The 20,523-nt window shown below is 43.6% G+C and overlaps 1 protein-coding gene across 1 annotated transcript in view; it reads right to left on the bottom strand.

Moving 5' to 3' along the window:
- Positions 1-17,664, bottom strand: part of vstm4b (V-set and transmembrane domain containing 4b) — a 30,174-nt gene extending 12,510 nt beyond the window's left edge. The window contains exons 1-2 of the mRNA XM_080020904.1: positions 17,510-17,664; positions 16,514-16,921 (exon numbers count right to left, since the gene is read on the bottom strand). Of these exons, the coding sequence (XP_079877030.1) occupies positions 16,514-16,921; positions 17,510-17,561 (460 nt within the window). The 5' untranslated portion in view covers positions 17,562-17,664. The remainder of the gene's footprint in view (positions 1-16,513; positions 16,922-17,509) is intronic.
- Positions 17,665-20,523: the final 2,859 nt, after the last annotated feature.

Genomic DNA, 20,523 nt, shown 5'->3' with positions numbered 1-20,523 from the left:
AGTGCTGTTCTATGTGCACAGGGTAAACCATTGGCATATATATGTAGGGAATATTGACTAAAATATTACTATGTTATTACGACTATTATACCACGAGGTAGTACTCAGTAAGAATAAGAATAAGAAATAAGATTAAGAAATACTTTATTAATCAGGTGGGAAATATAAGAGCCACAACAGCAGCGTCCAGCACACATCACACACAACGGTTAAATAAAATAAAACATTAAATTAAATAATAAAATGTTATTATTTAATTTAATGTTATTATAATGTTATTATTAAATCTGTGTTGCTCAGTGGCACATTTGGGGGAGATCAGTCTGTTGTTGAAGGTGCTCTTCTGTTTAACAAGCCCATCGTGGAGGGGATGGGAGTTGTTGTTTAGAATGCTCACCAGCTTGGTTAGCAACCTCCTCTCTGTCCTCTCCAGAAAGTCCTGCTCAATTCCACCTCCTATGACACCTCCAGTCTGTTAGCATCACTAGTTATCAGACGCTACCCCCAGCACACCATCGCACAGACGTTGAAGGATCGTAGCCTCTGCAGGAAGTAGAGCTAGAGCTACGCTGGCGGTGTTCTTAGTCCATTCCAGCCTGTCGTCAAGGTGCACTCCAAGGTATTTGTAGCAGTGGACTACCTCAACATCTTCCCTCTGGATGGAGACAGGGATCAGAGTAGGCTTAATCCTGCGGAAGTCCACGACCAGCTCTCTTGTCTTGCTGACATTAAGCTGCAGATGGTTCAGGCTGCACCACTCCATTAAGCCAGCCACCAGGCCTCTGTACTCTGCCTCCTGTAGCCCTTTGATACACCCCACGATGGCGGAGTCATCTGAGAACTTTTGAAGGTGGCATTACTCCGAGTTGTACCTGAGGTCGGAGGTGTACATGGTGAACAGGAAGGAAGAGAGGACGGTTCCCTGGGGCGGGCCCTGTGCTGCACTGTCTATGACAAACTGCTCCCTAGTCTTACATACTGTGGTCTTTTGGTCAGGTCGAACGTTATCCAGGTCACAAGCGAAGCATCCACCTGCATGCACCTGAGCTTGTCTCCTAGCAGTAAAGGCTGTATGGTGTTGAAGGCACTGGAAAAGTCAAAGAACATGACTCTCACAGTGCTCCCAGCCCTGTCAAGATGAGTGTAGGCTCAGTGCAGCGGGTGCGTTCCTGGTGAGCAAACTGCAGAGTCCAATGCTGGTCTGACCAGGGGTCTTAGGTTTGACAGGACCAGCCTCTTAAGGTTCTTCATCACATGTGATGTTAACACCACTAGCCTTTAGTAATTTAGGACCTCCGGGTCCCCCTACTTGGGCACAGGGACCAGTCATGACATTTTCCATAGTGTGGGAACCCTTCCAAATCTTAGATTAAAGATGTTCTGGAAGACCAAGCTGAGACTTTCCAGTCACATTTTCACCTGGCAATTTGTGATGGTTGGGGGGAATGGCGAGGGGAAGGGGCAGTTCCAGCTACAGGGACCTGAGAAGGGCAATCATTATAGCATGTGAGAATTCCCTTGCCAAACAATTGGGACGTAGGCCCACTGCTAAAAGTTCAATGTCCGGGCTGCAGACTCTATCCTTGGCACTAAACGAGTATGCCCCGGATTACACCATTTGTTGTTAATGAGAATGCCAAGAAGAAAGGAGGGGGGGATCCTTTCTTCTTACCTCTTCCTTCCTGTCTCTGTCTGCCGTATTGTCTGGAAGCCGGTGATGGTGGAGTTTGAGTCCGGGATATCTTCACGGAGCCATGTCTCCATAAAATACATGATATTGCTCTCCCGAAATTCCTCACCAGCGTTGTTAGTTTGTCCGTATTATTCACCAGCGATCTCACATTTCTCATAATGATGGAAGGGAGATTTGTATCACCTCTTCTTCAGTCGCAGTTCAATCCCCACTCAGCAGCCACGGTATTTCCTCCTTAATTCACCCGGAATATGTTGGTCATATTCCTCTGGGGCAGCTGCTGTTCGCCATGAGAGAAGTTCCTCCTTACACACACACACACACACACACACACACACACACACACACACACACACACACACACACACGCACACACACACACACACACACACACACACACACACACACACACACACACACACACACACACACACACACACACACACACACACGCGCTTGCATATCTTCTGGGTGAAATAAGTGTCCTGATGAGTTGGAAGGTCAGACACACTTCAAAAAAATGTGCAGGGTTTTAAGAGACTTAGGAGAAAAGGGCAAAAAAAAAGATGCTAAAAGCAAAAATAAAATAGACAACACAAATAGGTCGGAGCGGTTGCAACGGGCTGCCTCTAGAGACGGCACCTAGAGTGAATAAAGATGGCATTGTATCCTCCATTGTTTCTTAAAACCTCAACATCTTTTTTACAGTCCTCTTTCAAAAAGCATCTTCTTGTGAGACTCTGACCCAGTGACGGATTGGCCATCTGGAAATTGGGAAAATGCCAGAAGGGCCGCCCTAGTATGGGCTGCTGAATACCTGGCCCCTTGGCATGTTTTAATTGGTTTGAATGCTGCTACAACGTCACCTTTAAAGCATTACCATACCTTCAATCAGTGCACTCAGTTGTATACTGTATATACCACCTACGTGACATAGGAATTATGGTCATGGTTGGTAGTAAATTGACAACAATTTGAGTCATGAGTCAAATCAAAAAATTGAATTCATTGTATAATTTTGAAATGTGTTGTAGTACATAGTGTAAATAGTGTAAATAGTGTAGAATAGAAGTAAATAGTGTACAAGTGAATCACTTCGGTATGCCAGAATATACATGCTGTGTCATCTGCCAAAAAAATTCTGTACGTCATAATGAATCACTTCTCAACAGTTTCTGATTGTTCTGGTCACTGTCGCGACTGCCAAGCACTCATTCTTCAAAATAAAACAAATTACAAACTATCCAAGAGCACAATGGGACAAGATAGACTAAGTGGATTGGCCATGTTATCAATTAAAAATGACCAAGCGATGGAGTTGGACATACGTGTGTGTACATAAATGAAGAAATTTCCACCATAAATTGATGCAGAAAAGTCATAAAATGAAGAGTTTGACGCTCAAAATTTCCTTAATGTGTCCCCTATGTTCAACTGAAACCTATGCAGCAACTGACATGCATCATCTGACCTAGGCATAGGGGGAAAGACTAATTGAGCCATCTAGTAGCTGGTTCCCTCTCAAGTTTCCCTCAGGATAGCAGGGCCTCGACACTCGCAGTTTTATATGGTGAATCACTATCTCAAGCTTTTCATGTTAACATTTGGGTGGAGTTGGTGTTGGGTTTGAAAATAGGGCCTCTCTGTTTCTAATGCAAGGCACATTTTTTGATCTCAGTGCGTCACTGCTCTGACCCGTTTATGATAATCTCTTATGCAGACGTGGGGTGATACCCAATTAAAAAGTGCTGTCGCTTTGAAACGATTTACCTCAAGTATGATTGAACGTGGCTGTCGGATTCGCAACTTGAGTCAGAGTAAGAATGTATCAGGGGCCAAATTGTGACTCAAGTACTCGTTACTTCCAGTACATTCAAGCTTATTTCTCACAATGACGTGAAGTTTTCAAAATGTGCTACTTCAACATGATTAAATAACCTCATTTCACTAACTTTAAAAAATCAACTGAAAATGTAACTATAACGGACTGACGCAATGTAAAAGCAAATATACTTGGATAATAGTAAAAAAAAAAAAAAAAAGTGATTTTAAAAACTACCTCTTCAGATACTGTTAACTTTGCGGTCTTGAATACCATCTTAAAAACCTCGGAAACCCAAAGGAGTTGCTTTAAAAAAAGACGGTTGTCACGTCTTCGCTTATTGCCAACGATTGTTTTTTTTAAACACTAACCACTGTGTTTATTTGCTTCACAAGTACCTTTCCTATGAGTCATGTTATCCGAGACAAGCACAAACCGTTTTGTGGCTGCTTGTCCCGTTCGTTCTGTTAATAACCGGAAGAAGATTTTACGATAGCAACCATTGCAGCAGTTTCTCTTCAGGGTTTAGTTTGGTCTGTATGGGGTGGACTACCACTTGGTCTCGGTCACTTAAGATGGTGGGGCATGTTTTTCATCTGAGGAGCATCAGATACTGGATTTTTTTTTACAAAATTATCTTACTGATTACACTTTCAGAAATCCTGCAATGAAGGCTACAATCCCAACTTTGTGTGGCATGTTCATGTCAATTTCCAAAAGTTAAACATAACTGTTCCTCTTGCGGAACAGACCTCTACCACGGCATTTTATTATTTTAACAATCATTCTACCAAAATGCTTTAGTTTCATAGGAAATCCCGTAAAAAGAAAAGATTGCTGCCGGTGCCCCTCGGAAGAAAATATTACTGCAACTCCCAGGTGCTCGCACATGACAAATAAACACGTCAACATGAATTACATAGAATAAAAAATAAAGTTGTGCTGAGCAGGAGTTGTATTGGCAGCACTCTGACTTTGCTTAAACTTACAAAATCGTTTGAGAATATGTGTGGTGGGCCAAGGGGGCGTAGTCAAGCCGCCACTGCATGCAGGTGGCGCAGACTCCCATCAGCGGAGTCCCTCCATCCCAAAACCAGGAAGTGATATATTGTTTGTTGTCCCCGCAGTGAGGATCGGCGTGCTTGCAGGATATAGTAGGACCGGGTGAGACAAGCCCCCTATCCAAGCCGCTGGACACATCACGGCAGGAGCGCGGCTTAGCGCAGATCTAACAGACTGTTTTCATACTGGCCTGCGAGCCACATTTTGTCTCGAAAACTGTGAATAAAAACACGCCGCGCTGTTTCGCCTCCGCCTGCCTCCTCTTCCTCAAGTTCAAGTTCAAGCTCATTCCCTGGCCCTGCGCCAGAAAACACCTCTACACCGTGTTAATGTGTGACGCAGAGAGAAGAGGAAGAGACAGTGGCCCTTTCTCAATCTGCGTTCTTGTCTGTACTTGTGTTCTTGTGGACTTGTGAAACGTCATCAGTCGCAGCCCAAGTACTGTTCCAATTCAAAGTACGCATCAAGCCAAGTCCAGTCCAAATGCCCGGATGTGGACTTGCTCTGCCCATTTTATCGAGGCTGCATTGGTGGTGACTTGTGTGGACTTGGGACAGCCAAGTATCCCAGAATGCATTTTGCAGAATGACTGTCTTGCGTCCTCCCGTCCCCGGGAGTCTGTACTCTCGAGTCGAACTTGCTAAGTCTGAACTACCAAGTCCGTAAGTCTGGACTTTGCGTACTTGGTATTGAGAAACGACCAGAGAGAGAGATGGGGAGTGACAGACAGACAGACATCAGCATACACAATTATATATCAGATTGTCAGGTTATCTATGTATTTTTTTTTCAGTATTCATAATCGAAGGACTGGGATATAGTTTTTTTTCGTGTAGACCGTTCAACACCAGGGGATGACTCTCATGGCAAATAATTTGCAGCATTTTTTTTACCCTGTACAAGTCCTGGGTAGGCTTGTTTGTATTTAAAGGCCACTTCCAGCCAAATTCACTTACTGCTCTTTCCAGAAAATTGAACATTGGAACGCATGTAGTAATAGAATGTAACCCATAACATGCAACCCGTAACAAATGAAATAGAATTCCACAGTGCTCTCGTGAACCGAGTCAGCTGAATCAGTGCCCGCGTTACTGATTGGTCCGATCCAGGGCAGGGAGCTTTCTTAATATTTGTCTGTCTTGCAGAGGGGTTCCGCGCACAGGCTTGTCAGCCGACCAGGAGACAGAGCGGAACACCATTCCTCCTGTGCCCGAACACATTATTCCTGATTATTTATCCTTTTGGCCAGCGAGCCATTTTGTTCAGTTCGTTAAATAAAAATTCTTGCTAAACCCCGACTTGTGGGTAGAGACGCCGACAAGTGGCGCCTGAAAAGGTACCTGGCAGGGTCTGAGTGCCTAGCAGACTTGGAGGAGGAGCGGGACTTCCTCCGCTTCCAGCTGGAGCGTGTCCTCAACAACATAAGCTCCCGGGAGTACGCTGCGACTGACCGCTGGCCCGCTGCCACCAACCAGGAGCCAGCTAGGGTACCAGACCCGCGTCTGACCCTAGGACCCATGCAGGATTCGCCGGGTCCCCAGCCCATCCAGATGCCAGGAGGAGAATGTCCGGGGGTCTGCTGCGTCCGACTTCAGGACACACGTGAATTTGGCCGGGTCCCTAGCCCATCCCGGTGCCCCAGAGAGGAATGGCTGGGCTCCGCGGCACCCACAGGTGTCCGGATATGCCCCTTTTCTTACCCGCACATTCCCCCTTGCAGGCCCAGGGAAGGGCAGATGTCTACCAGCTGGGTCCTGTGGTGCTGTGGGACACTGTCTCTTGTTCCCGTGCAGTCCCCTCTCTGTCCCCTGTCAGCTCCCGGGACCGTACGCGGGAAAACAGGGAGTTGCGCAGACGTCTGGGAAGGGGTGCGGGCACTGCGGATGACCCGGCCATGACCACCGGCACTGCCACTGGATAGAACTCAGCCAGGTGGTCTGGGTTGCCTGCTCGCTGGACAACCCCCCGGTTGGGAAGGGGCCTACCAAGTAAGGCTACAAAGGGGTAGACATGAGGCTTTGCACTATCTTAATGTCACGTACATTTCGGGAACTTTATGAGTTACTGTACATCCACTCAACTCGGACAACGTTTACCATCCCCAGACCGACGGTTTGGTGGAGCACTTTAATAAAATGCTGAAAAACATGATTCTGAAGTTCGTTCGCAACGATAGCCGTAATTTGGACAAGTGGTTGGACCCCCTGTTGTTTGCAGGTTCCCCAGGCCTCCATGGGATTTTCTACCTTTGAACTGTTCTTTGGCAGGAGACCCCGGGGGATTCTAGACCTAATTAAAGAAAGCTGTGAGGAAGGTCCTAGCACCAATAAGCATGAGATACAGTATGTCATGAACCTGAGAGCAAAGTTACACATGCCGATTTGGTCGTTGGAGAATAGGAGAATTGGCTTCAGGCTCAGGAACGTCAGCGCCTCTTAGACGACAGGGGGGCTTGGCTCAGGCAATTTGCACCAGGAAACAAGATGTTATTGTTGTGCACTACATCCAGCACAAAATTCTGGCCCGATGGCCTAAGTCGGGCGGTGGGGTTGAGGCAGACCAAGGACATTCCGACCAAGGGCAGGCCAAGATGTCTGAGGTAATTTGTGTCTGGCTCAGCACATTGAGGAATCTAGATTTCAATATCAATGGCAACTAGTAAGTTCCCACTGTCAGATTCCCACTACGCATAACCAGAGCTGCCAAGTCTCACGCTTTTACCGTGACACTCACGCATATCAACCAGTTCACACACTCAAATGCCACACCTCATATTTCTCATGCTGAGAATCCCAAAATGAGTAATTTTTTAAAATCTTTTTTATTCTACCTATATATTTCCTCAGTTGCGCTTGCTTGGTGCATGTCACAGTTTGCATGGTGAACGGTGAACAGGCAAGGCAAGCACTCCAAGCCGCCCTGGTTCTATTCCTGTAGAGTCTTTCTGGACCAGACGGGAAACTCCACTTTGCAGCCAATGTCAAAAGTGTTTGGTAAGGACCATGCGTCTGCTTGGGATTCTTCGCTTCTTGGCTGTGGACACCCCCAGATGTCAGCATGCAGGAGATACTCCATGGAAAATGTGGTGAGCAATGTCTGCAGCTCAAACCTTGCAATGGGATATTAATTGCATTAGAGTCCTCACATTGCTGTGGCAATGAGATATCGGGATTCCTTATACGACCCAGGCATCTTTCTCTATACTGTATGACCACCACAACTGAACTGAGCCTCATGTTATGAAAAAAACCCCAACCCTCTCACTGTTTCATAAAAGAGAAAATATTGGAAAGATTATGCAGCACTGCTAAATATTCGTCATCCATCCAATACCGCCAGTCACTGCGTTGCAAACCACACTCTCTCGTCATTCTCTCTGCTCTTTCTCCAAAATGTAGCCTGTCAAAGCCACAGCTTGTCGCAATGGAGGATCCTTTCATATCTGTGCACCAATGATGCTTCCCCCTCTCAAATGAAAAGTAGGGCCATCTTTTGCACAGTGAAACAAGTTCAACTGCTACTTGGCCAGCAGAATTAGATCATCCACTTGAAGTGTGATAAACTACAAATCACTGCTACTGGAGGCTTGCCTCTATTGATCTAGAACAAAAGGCTAGATGACAGTTTTTCATTATGACTCCAATTTGATAGATATCCTCAACTGCGTATAATATGTGGGCTTTTGAAAAGTGTCCTCCTTCTTCAGCAGGCTCAAACATAACATTAATTTGTGGTTTCAGAGAACCTTAATGTTAAATCCTCGACTGAGGCTTTCTACTGGCCATGCAAGTCGATTCAATACATTATTGTTGCTGGTGGGAACTTTGGGTTGCAGAAGAGAGGTACCCAAATGATCAAATTAAAATTAGATTAAATGACTTAAACTGTACGATTGCTAGAAAAGTTGCCTTGGAAACAAATTGTAATCAAACAAAAAATGGAAGGTAGTCATTCTTATTTTCATTTTATTTTGAAGGGGGGCGTTGCTCAAATAATTGGTCAAATTGAACGCCTTTATTAACTCTGGCCGATCGGATCCATGCTCCCGCGGGACGGGAGCATGGATGCGAGGGACGTGGGTATGCTGTGAGATGCGAGGGAGGGGAACATGCTGTGATCTTGCGAGAAGACGGAAGTGAGTAGTGAGTTGAGATCCAACATGGCGGCGCCCTGCTACACTGACTAACACACCGGCAGCTCCATCTCAGACAAGATAACAAAGCAAATTGTAAATAATATTTATATATATAAATATAAAAAAGGGAACACTGCGCGAAACCAAAGTGGAGGACCTCAAGGATTATATTGATTTTTTTTTTTAAAACAAATACGTGAAGGAAGACAACCAGGACCGCAATAATCCCGTGAAAAGGAAGAAGACCGACTCAGCAACGGACACAGACGATCTCATACCGGGTGCTGTAGAGGTGAGTGTCTTGGATGAGATTAACAAGAAGCTGGGCATGCTTGGTCCACTTCTCTGAGACATTATAGAGATCAAAGCCAGCCTTGATTTCCTGCACCGCACGGTCAGCGAGATGCAAAAAGACAACGCGGATCTAAAAACCTCTGCGAAGCGTCCCACAGCAGAGATGGAAGTTGTAAAAAAAGAGAATAAAATAATGAAAGAGATTATCCTGGATATACAATCCAGAAGTTTGCGGGACAACCTCATCTTTTTACAACACCGAGTCCCCAGAAAAAATGGTGAAAGACTTTCTCCTCACCTCCCTGAACCTCCCGACAGACACCGTGAAGCAGATCACCTTCCACCGGGTTCATGGGCAGGGACACCGAGTGGTGTCATTGCCAAGTTTGAACACTTCAAACACAAGGAGCTGGTTAAAAGCAAAGGACCGGAGCTGAAATGAACCCCAATGGGTATGGAATGATCAATTCAACGATCGACAGAAGGTGCTTGTACCCCATCCTGAAGGAGAACCGTCAGAAGGGTAAACACGTATCGATGGTTGTTGATAAACTATATATAGGCTCTGTTATTCCGAGACTCCTCCACCACATCCTGGTTATTTTGATCATTTTTCATGTATTCTTGTAATTCTGGTTATGATATACTGCAAGATTTAGAAATAGGCATGCTATCTATGTCAGGATTTAAAATATCGCTCACTCTCATCTCACCCTCCTAATTCCCCCTCCCTACTTATCTCATCGTCTCACCTCCCTAATCCCTCTCTCCTCACTTCTCCTATCACTCTCACTCTATTCTGTCTCTCACTTTATGTATGTCTAATCTGGCAATGTTCTATGTTTATCTTTGTCTATGTATCCCTACAAACTTCCTGCAATACTATGACAGTGAAAAGGAATGTAAAGAAGGAAATCCCAGACTTATCTATGGGAAAGCATAGGAACAGTAGTATAGCTATTGCCTTGGATGCATTGTGCCATCACCCCCTAACTAACATCAATGACACCCATTAAGTCTGTTAGTTGGAATGTGAGAGGCTTGGGCTCACCTGCTAAACGTAGCAAAATCCTATCTCACCTCACCAGGATGAACCCCAGCTTCTGTCTACTGCAAGAAACCCACCTTACTGCATCTGAGCATTTCAAACCCAAAGCTTAATGGGTTAATCAGACGTTTACCGCAACACACGACTCAAAAAAAAGAGGTGTTTCTACATTGATCAATAAAAGTATCCCATATCAAAATAAAACCACAATATCAGGCCCAGAAGGGCGTTACATAATGATCAATGGAATTTTAGGTAACATTAAATTAACCATAGGTAATATTTATGGCCCCAATGAGGATGACCCAAATTTCTTTCACAACATATTTTCAAAACTCTTAGAATTCTCTGAATCAATTATCATATTGGGAGGAGACTTCAACACAGTACTGGATCCAAGTGTAGACCGTTCTCAAGGCAGAAATATTCACAAATCCTGGCGTTCGTCAGACACTATAAAACAATATATAAGTGAACTTGCTCTTGGGGATTGTTGGCGATCAAATAACCTACATTCTAGAGAATACACATATTACTTACCACCCCACCCAAGCTTCTCTAGAATCGACCTTGTCTTGACAAGTAACTCTGCATTGTCCAAAATCACTTATACTGAAATCCACCCTATTATCATTTCCGATCACAGGCTGAACCCTTCTGGCAGGTGGCGGTTTAACACCTCATTTTTGAAAGATAAAGATTTTAACCATTTATTTTCCTGAGAACGGGCTTCCTCCATTGAACTGAATGACTCCCCAGAAATATCACCATCCTTACTCTGGGAAACAGCTAAGGCAGCTCTAAGAGGTACTATTATTTCATTCTCCACTCACAAGAAAAATAAAGGACAAGAATGCCAAAATAAACTTGAACAACGACTAAAGGAGTTGCACTCCCAACAAGCCCACTCATCCACTGAGCAAATCCGAAATGAGATCCGGACAATTCAATCTCAACTTCATAATATCATCCATCAAAAGACACAATTCTTATGCAACGAGCAATAGCAAATTATTTTGAATTCAATGAAAAATCAAGTAAATTTCTTGCCAATCAATTGAAACGCTAGAGAAAAAACCCCTATTGCAGCCGTAAAAGATCCACAGGGTAGGATAATATAATCTCCGCAGGACATCAGTAACATATTTAGAGAGTTTTATAATAAGCTATATCACTCGGATAATGAATTTAATATATCAAACATCCACTCATTCTTTGATGATATTGACCTTCCTAAACTTTCAACAGAGCAGGCTACCACCTTAGATCAACCACTTACTCTAGAAGAACTCGGGAAAGCTCTCTTCTCTATGCCCAACAATAAATCACCTGGATCAAATGGCTACCCAGTGGAATTTTATAAACACTTTTGGCCACTTATATCCCCATTATTCATCAGAATGGTTACAGAGATCAAGTCCACCTCCACCATGCCTCCGCACATGAATACTTCTCTCATTTCGGTTTTGCTCAAACTCAATAAGGAATATAAGTAAAACACTAACCAACAGAATTGAAAAAGTAATTCCTTTTATAATTCACCCAGACCAAACAGGCTTTGTCAAAGGCAGACACTCATCCAGCAATATGCGTCGTTTATTCAGTCTGATCAGCATATAGCAAAGGAATAACTTAAATACTGTTATTGCCTCTTTAGATGCTGAAAAAGCATTTGACAGAGTTAATTGGACTTATCTCTTTTCAATCCTCAACAAATTTGGCTTTGGAGTCACTCATTCAATGGATCAGAATCCTCTTCAACTCCCCATCTGCTTCTGTCATCACCAAAGGTTACACTTCACAGCGTTTCACTCTACAACGTGGCACAAGACAAGGATGTCCGCTCTCCCCTTTACTATTCGCCATCTTTATTGAACCGCTCGCAGCAGCCATTGGTCAAAACAGTAATATCAAAGGCATACAAACAGGAAACTCAGTTCACATTATCCGTTTATATGCAGATGATATCTTGTTGTACGTATGGAACCCAATATCATCCCTACCCGAGGTGTTCAATCTTATATCTAAATTCTCAGCTATCTCAGACTATTCAATAAATTGGACTAAAACCACAGTCTTACCACTTAGTGGGGGGGACTGCAATGCTGCAACCCCAAAACTTCCCTAAACCATCACAATGGGCAATATTAGATACCTTGGTATTGATATCTCCACCAATCTGTCAGATTTGTTTACCCTTAACTTCACTCCATTGCTCAAATCCATTAAAGAAGACCTCATTCGATGGACCTACCCATCTCACTGATAATATACTTCCAAAAATAAACTATGTATTTTCAGTGACCCCAGTACAACCAACAGTACATTGGTTTAATACTCAATAGTCAATACATTTTATTGGAAATACAAGAAACTGAGAATTAAACTATAATGAAACTAAACACTTCAGAAAAACAAAGACTGTGGAGGCTGAGCAGCCCCAAACTTTAGATACTACTATCTAGCAAACCATCTTCAATTTATAATTAAATGGTTACATCCAGAGCAACTCACTGTTCCCTTGATACCAGAGATGACTACTTTCATGCCTTCTGGCTCTGCCCACCTATCCTAGCATTTTATACTATCAACCCTTCTGGGTCGCAGCATTCCAGTCTCCCTGTCTCTATGTCTTCTCAGTGACCTTTCCTCAGTCGACCCACCACGGAAACACCACAAACCCATTTTGATCGATTTTGAACACTATTGCCAATATCCAAAAAAAATGTTTAATGAAATATGGGCTACTTTTATCACTGACATAACTCCATCATTTAATACTTGAGTCTTCCTAAGTCAGGGCAATGTTGTGGTGTTTGGGTCGCCTGTCCTGTGGGTGGGGTGGCTGGGCTTGTGTGTCCTTCTGCGTCCCGTGGGGGGGTGGCCCGTTGGAGTCCTGGCGGCTTGAGCCTGGTGGCTTAAGGTGTGCTGCGACCTGGCAGGGCTGCGGAGAGCGCCGTCGGGTGTTCGGCCTTCTGCTTCTGCTCCATGGCTTCATCCAGGTGCCCCGCGCTGAGCACACGCTGCTACGTGTATGGGCACTTGTCGCTCACGCCGGGTGGGCTGTCCGGTCGACTGCACACACACACACACACACACACACACACACACACACACACACACACACACACACACACACACACACACACACACACCTGCTTCCAGTGCACCCCAGCACCCTCCTGGTTGCATTCCTCTCCTTTCCTCCCTCATTTACTGCCATAACTATGACAGAAAGAGGCCACGTGACCAGTTGTAGTTTCAGTTTTTCTGGACCTCATTCACTGTTTTTCAAAACATGTTATCGTCCAATGTTTATGTTTTTGTGTAAATGTTATTTGTTTATGTTTATTTGTCTCACCCGTGGTGATTCTCCCCCTCTTGGAGTAGTGATCAGTTGTTTATAGACCCAAACATGATAAATAGTTCTCCAAAGAGGGGGATTAGTGGTTCTTTATAACCAAAAACTGTGCTCTTGTCATTCTACAGGTCATCCACAGGACAGAGTTATTGCAGCAGTTATTGATGATTTAAGAATTAATCAAGAGTTAATTAAGAGTTGCATTGCAGGTTGAGAACTTGAACTCCACTTGCAGACTATCTCTGTCCTAGATGCAATGGCAAAAATACTCTGCCCAGCATGCTGACAGCACAGGTTTAAAAAAAACAAAAAAAACGGACCGATCTGTGAATAAAATGCGCTAGATGGTGATGGTTCGTGCAATGCCTCAGTACTTATATTTCTGTTACAGGAACACCAGCATTCCAATGTGCAGGGCATCCACTTCCTTCCCCTTAATATCTCCCAGCCAGTCAGACGAAGTAGCTTCTTCATGTAGACAGACATGTAGATGACACTGTGAACAGGTTTTGCTAATTGCAAGGATATTCTAACAGGAATTATAGTCCAAAGATCGAATGCCCCAAAAAAGCTCTGGAAGACAGTTTCTAACAGGAAGATAGTATCTCGCAGTTTGTGTGCATAACAACATTTGTTTTCCTGCAATTTTGGATACAAATACAACTCCACGGCACTTTGCCTAACACTTGCACAATTACACACAATACCACACCTGGAATTTGCACAGATTCATGCTGCGAGCCAATTCTCTTACCACTGTTTTATTTCCAAAAGTACCACTGTTTTTTTTTTTTTAACTCTGATGTAGTTTTTTTTGGATGAACTAGAAAGATACAGTATAGTCTCAAAGACTTTATTTTTTACTCATGATTTGTATGGTGTTTTACTGTGGAATCAAATTATCTTCCATCGTATTTTCTATGTAGAATTACAAGACCTGTCAATCTCCGCTCAATCCCCGGTCAATGTCGCCACTAACCGGTTTCATGGATCAATGTTATGCTACCAAATCACTGGTGTTGTAAGACCCCTCTGCTGCAAGGCTAAGAAGCCTCATAGAGGAGGAGCAGTCATGATTGGCGATGTTGATCACCAAACATCTATGATTTTATTAGAAGTTGCTATTTACTGCTTATTGTCCAAATTTTAAAATCTCAGACATGCTTTGTAATGGTGTGCTGTGTAGCATGGCGTGTCAGTTTATTATATAAAATGGAGTTAAAATAAACAAGCAGATATTACACATTTGATTAATCTTGAAAAAAAACCCAAAAAGTCAGCCAGTTTAAGATGCACAATACACATTAAAACTTCACTTCTTTGGATGAATACTGGAGTTTTCTTTCAAGGGTGATAGATTTAGGCAAACGGAGAACGTGGTCAAATGAGTGCTAATGATCATATGTCACTAAACTGAGCACTGAGCGATCAACTCTACCAACCTGCTAAGATCAAACCTTTACCTCAGGAGACTTTGTTTCTTTTGATGGTGGCAAGACCCTTTTTATCAAAATGTTGGTACAGCTTTAGCGAAGAGACGTAACTTGTCAAATTTGGGGAAATTCCGGCAAAGAAGCAGAATGATTTACGTATATCTATTAATCCTTTACTATGAGGATGCCCTTAAGCAGAGGTACTTAACTTTAGAGGCCAAGAGGGCCATATTTAAACCACAAAAGATGCAAAGGGCCACAACTTATTGATATATTGGTACAGTTTAATTGACTGTATTTACTACTGCTGAATAATATGCTGGACACTCTTGCTCGTAACTTGTAATGCATCCCAATGGTATTTTGATGAAAGAAAATCACAAATATTGGAAAAAAAGAAAAAAGTTTGTCTTAATCATTGAATATTGAAAAATAATGAAAAACATTTTATTTTGGGAAATTAAGTTTACAATTCATGATGGAAAACAAGTTCTTTATTCCTCCTGAGAAATTATAATAAATCAATCCATAGTAAAATAAAAGTAAAAGAAGTAAACAAGGCTACACACCCAACAGCATATTGAAAGTTGGAACGAAATTGAATTGGGACATGTGGCCTTTCCCATAGTCACTGTAGTGCCCACGTGATGAGTGTGACGTCTCCTATCTGCTCATCTTCTGTCCTCTCAATTTGCGCTGCTTCTCCAAATTTCCCCCCGTTTCTCCAAATTAAACAAAATATCTGTGTGTTTTTATTTTATATCATGTATTTATTTTCCCCAGTTTCCTAATTGAAAGAGTATAAAACGCACTGTGCAATGCGTGTCGCATCATGCATGGCACATAAAAGCACGGGCTAGCCCTGCCCATAGTAAGGAATAAAATAGCCCAATAGCATTTAGATTGTTAGAAAATAACAGAATTAGGTCAGGCCTGCGTTACCATAGTAACAGAATAAACAAGGCCATGCCCCCAACAGCATAGTGAAGTAGAAAAACAAGGCCACGCCGCTAATATCATACTGCTGTGCATAAAACTGCACTCTCATTGGCTAGGGGAATAGTGTGCTCTGATGTGAGAAATCCATTCACAACTCTGAGCAGACTGACTCTCATTCGACCGGAAGTCCTCCCACACTTACTGTGCGTTATACCAACTGAATCAAATGAACGAGATGTCGGAAAATCAACTCTTTTTACTGAGTGACTCATCTAGAACCTTATCTTATCTTAACCTTAACACTTTTTGTGCAGAAAAGCTGGAATGAGTAAAATCACCACCGGATTTCAGATGGGTGCTTACCAGCCATATTTGTTCTTCCACATGTGCATGTTGATGAATCTAAATCATTCTAAATTGACAGGCACATGCCCACAACTTCTTAATAGCACAAAACACGCCACTATTTCTCCTAATACGAAAATTCCTGCTGCTGTTCGGAGACAAGAGAAGAGGAGGAGACAACTTGTATAGCGCACTGAAAAGGTTAACCATGTCCCCTAAAGGTCACTGGACTGAGAGAAGGTCCTGAGAGAAGGGGAGCTCATTTGAAAAAGGAAAAAATACAAATCCCAATTTCTACTTTGTATACATAACTCCCATTTTCAATGGGAAGAGACGATGCATAAAGTGATATTGGGAAGTGAAGTTGCAATGATACTTTACCTCTAAGCTCAGTAGCAGCAGTGCAATTGGTGGAGGCCTTCCAGCGGTGTCTGTGCTTGTTGAACTCCTGCACTCGGCACATGTAGAGACCCCTGTCCCAATGCGACACATTCAGTATCAGCAGGTGGAAAATCTTGCCCTGCTTCACCACCGTCAGCTTCAGCTTGGGCCACGGGAAGCTCTTGGTGTAGTTGCCGTAGAAACGTTCCTTCCTCATGTTGACGCGTGCAATGAGGACCTCATCTTCAGGGCGGTCGGCACCTTCCGGAAAGAAGGTCCATTTAACCACCGGTAGGGCACTGTTGGGCCGCCGCTGGGATACAACACAGGACAGCGTGACATTTTGACCCTCCTGAGCCACCGTGAAAGGGGAGGGGCTAACGGTGACGTTGAGGGCCCAGCATAAATCTGTGTAGAGATATGAAATTTTGTTGTTTTAAAAAACTTGGCCATTGTCATTTGCAGTGATATTTTCATTTTGTTCACAAAGCTCAGGTCAACATCCTTTTGCCAGAAAGATGGAGTTGGATGACAGATTCCTGGCGATTAGGTGAACTCAATCAATTATAGCAATAAGGCTAATAGGAACATATTTAAATACCTAAAATTGTCATTCCTGAGGGTGTTGCATGACCAGGTTTGTACTTTTGGCTTTATCAAACTTTCATAATGCACCATTTTGACAGAAAAGCAAGATTAAAATCAAACTTCATTTTGAGGGGTTATTTGTTGGGCTTTCATTCCTTCTTTGTTTGATTTTATTTATTCATTTTTATTTTTTATTTTTTGTATTCTTTCTCCTCAATAACATCCTCAACCTTAACTCATCACATTCATTGTCTCAAATTTCAGCGGAGCACCGACTGCCAGAAATAGTTGTTTTTCAAGCATTAAAAGTGAAAACTATCAATTTTTTTGCTAAGCTTGGGCTGCTCCAAGAGGACGGTTCTTATCCACTCTCCTACCCAGTTTGAAGTTGAAAAAAAGTTTTCCTACCACCAAAGAAGGTTCTGGTCAGAAGAGCGAAGACCACAGAGGAGATCTTCATTGTTCAAGGCGGCAGCCTCCATAAACCTCCACTGAAATAGCTGGGAAGAAAAGAAGCCCGAGGAGTCCTCCACTTTTTCTCCTTCTTCTTTGTCGTCTCCTTCTTCTCCTTCTTCTTCTTGACAGCGGAGTGTAATATGAAACATCAGGAGCTCTGTTTCCCTCAGAACTTCCCCCTGCCCCTCCCCCCCTTGGCACGGCTGGTGAAAACATACATTGGCTGAAGTGCATGACCACACACCCACCCACCCACAGGCCGGGACTGTGAGGGGGGCGGGGGTGAGAAAGGAAGGCACACGTAATAGAGGAGCGTGTTTGCGAGGTTGCCGCCGAGCAAATCACACTTCCAGCTGTGGAGGGCTGCAGGAAGTGACCCCCCCCAATTGTGGCTTTATTTAGCTCTATAAGCACAGACACAGGGGGAAGGTGGTGCCTTGTATTTTTTTCTTGTCTATCTGTGTGTTGATTATTAATAATAGTAATAATAATGATAATAATAATAATAATAATAGTGCTTTCATTTATAAAAAATAAAATAAAATAAAAAAAGTGAGATATTAAGGCTTATTGTGTGGTTCCCGTTAATGTGTATGGGAGTTTCAGTGTTTTGTATGTTATTATGTGTGAGACAGGAAGTGTGTGTGTGTGTGTGTGTGTGTGTGTGTGTGCGTGTCTGTCTGTCTCTATAACAGGATGCCACAGCAAATGTTTGTCCAGCGCCCTGTAAACGCCATGGTTTTGGACACACCAGCAAGTAATCTGACTCTCTGGAGTAAGAGTTCTGGAGACCTTTGGCGATGGTGGCTCACTATAGATAGTGGTAATACTGTATATGTTGAAACAAGGTTGAAGGATAGGTTCTCTACTTTTCCAACTTAGGCCTTATTAAAAGTTTGGTTCCCATCACTTATAGCTGCTCTCAGCACAATCTCACTGAACACTTCACTAGTGAGAACCTTACCACTCTGCTGCAGCTTCTCACTGTGCTTCAATGAATTTCACCATGGGTAGCAGGAGTAAAGCCAACAAGTTAGAGAATCGAAGGAATGTTACAAATGTGAGAAGGGACAGAGAGACGGGAATCAGGGGAAGAGACAGGGCCAGGAAAAGGGACAAAGAAAGCAGAAACCATCAGGACTCCCATCCTCCCGTACAGCGTCAACCTCCAAATCCACCCAATCTCGTCCTTAATGACGAACCTAACATCATCAACAGAGAGATAACAGTGGTCAACCTTGAGAGTGACAATGACCCGCAATGACCCGCAATGAGCCGCCGCCCCGCAGATACGGCTACCTCCACCTCCACCCAACCTGCCTAAAAACGGCAACAAAAGAACCACCATGAACTTGAAAAAAAAAAAAAGAAGAACCCAGACGAGAACCCAGAAGCCTATGCCTGACACCATCCTGACAATCCTGTTGGCGTTACCTTAGAATGAGCCGTTTTTAACTACATAGAGCTTCCACATAGGCCGCCATGTTGCACAGGCATGTTTCTACAGTAGCCCAGAAAGGACAAACCAAATACTGGCTCTATGGAGGGCCTTTCGCGTTTTTTGCGAGTTTCACGCCCACCGTCTCTTTCACGGAGGGCCGCCATTTTGGGAGGGGAATTAAGTTGGTTGCAATCTGCAATTTCACCGCTAGATGCCACTAAATTCTACACACTGCACCTTTAAGAACACAAAAAATAAGACATTTTCTAAAATTCTATGAGTTTGCTTTAGGTGCAACCAACATTTATGTTATTATTATTATTGTTTTATTTTTTCTTATTTTTTATTTATTGAATGTGAATGTATATGAATAGAGAGGGTTGCGTCAGGAAGGGCATCTGGCGTAAAAACCATGCCAAATCAAACATGCGGACAACAAATCTGATTTCCATACCGGATCAGTCGAGGCCCAGGTTAACAACGACCGCTAACACTGGTGCCGTTAGCCAACAGGGTGCCAGTGGAAATTGTGCTACTGTTGGCCAAAGAAGAAGAAGAAGAGGGGGAAGGCGTGTCTGGAGACAGAAGGAGAGGAAGAAGGGTAGGAGAGTAGAGTTGAGAGTAGGAACTTTGAACGTTGGTAATATGAAGGGTAAAGAGAGAGAGCTGGCTGCCATGATGGAGAGAAGGAAGGTAGATGTACTATGTGTACAAGAGACCAGGTGGAAGGGGAGTAAGGCCAGAGGTATCGGAGCATGGTACAAACTGTTCCACCATGGAGTGGATGGTAGGAGAAATGGGGTAGGGATAGTCTTGAAGGAAGAATATGTCAAGAGTCTATTGGAGGTGACAAGAGTGTCGGACAGAGTGATGAGCATGAAGCTGGAAATTGGTTGGGTGATAATGAATGTGGTCAGTGTGAATGCTCCCCAAGTTGGGTGTGAGATGGAAAATAAAAAAATAATTCTTTAGTGAGTTGGATGTAGTGATGGAGAGCGTCCCCAAGGGACAGAGAGTGGTCATTGCAGCAGATCTTAATGAGCAGGTTGGCGAAGGGATCAGAGACATAGGTGACGAGAAGGTGATGGGTAGGTATGATGTCAAGGAGAGGAGTGTGGAAGGACAGATGGTGGTGGATTTCGCCAGAGGAATGGAATTGGCTATTGTGAATAGGAGGAGGAGAGCAGGAGGAGAACAGGGAGGAACACAGGGTGACATACAAGAGTGGAGGAAGGTGCACACAGGTGGACTAAATCTTATGCAGGAGGTGCAATCTGAAAGAAATTAGTGACTGCAAAGTGGTGGTAGGGAGTGTGTTGTTAGGCAGCATCGGATGGTGGTCTGTAGGATGACTCTGGAGGCCAGGAAGATGAAGAGAGCGAAGTGGTGAGATTTTCTTCTGTGTATTACTTGGTGCTTCTAACAGGCCAGCAGTAGATGATCGTAGCTCTCTTTGGGGCACATAGTTAGTAAGGGAGTTGGTGATGTATTCTGGTCCTTGCCCATTTAGAGCTTTATATAGGAG

This window comes from Zeus faber (assembly GCF_960531495.2).
Source record: "Zeus faber genome assembly, chromosome: 20".
Classification (NCBI taxonomy): domain Eukaryota; kingdom Metazoa; phylum Chordata; class Actinopteri; order Zeiformes; family Zeidae; genus Zeus; species Zeus faber.
The sequence above is the reverse complement of the archived record's forward strand: the minus strand, read 5'-3'. Positions and strand labels throughout refer to the sequence as shown.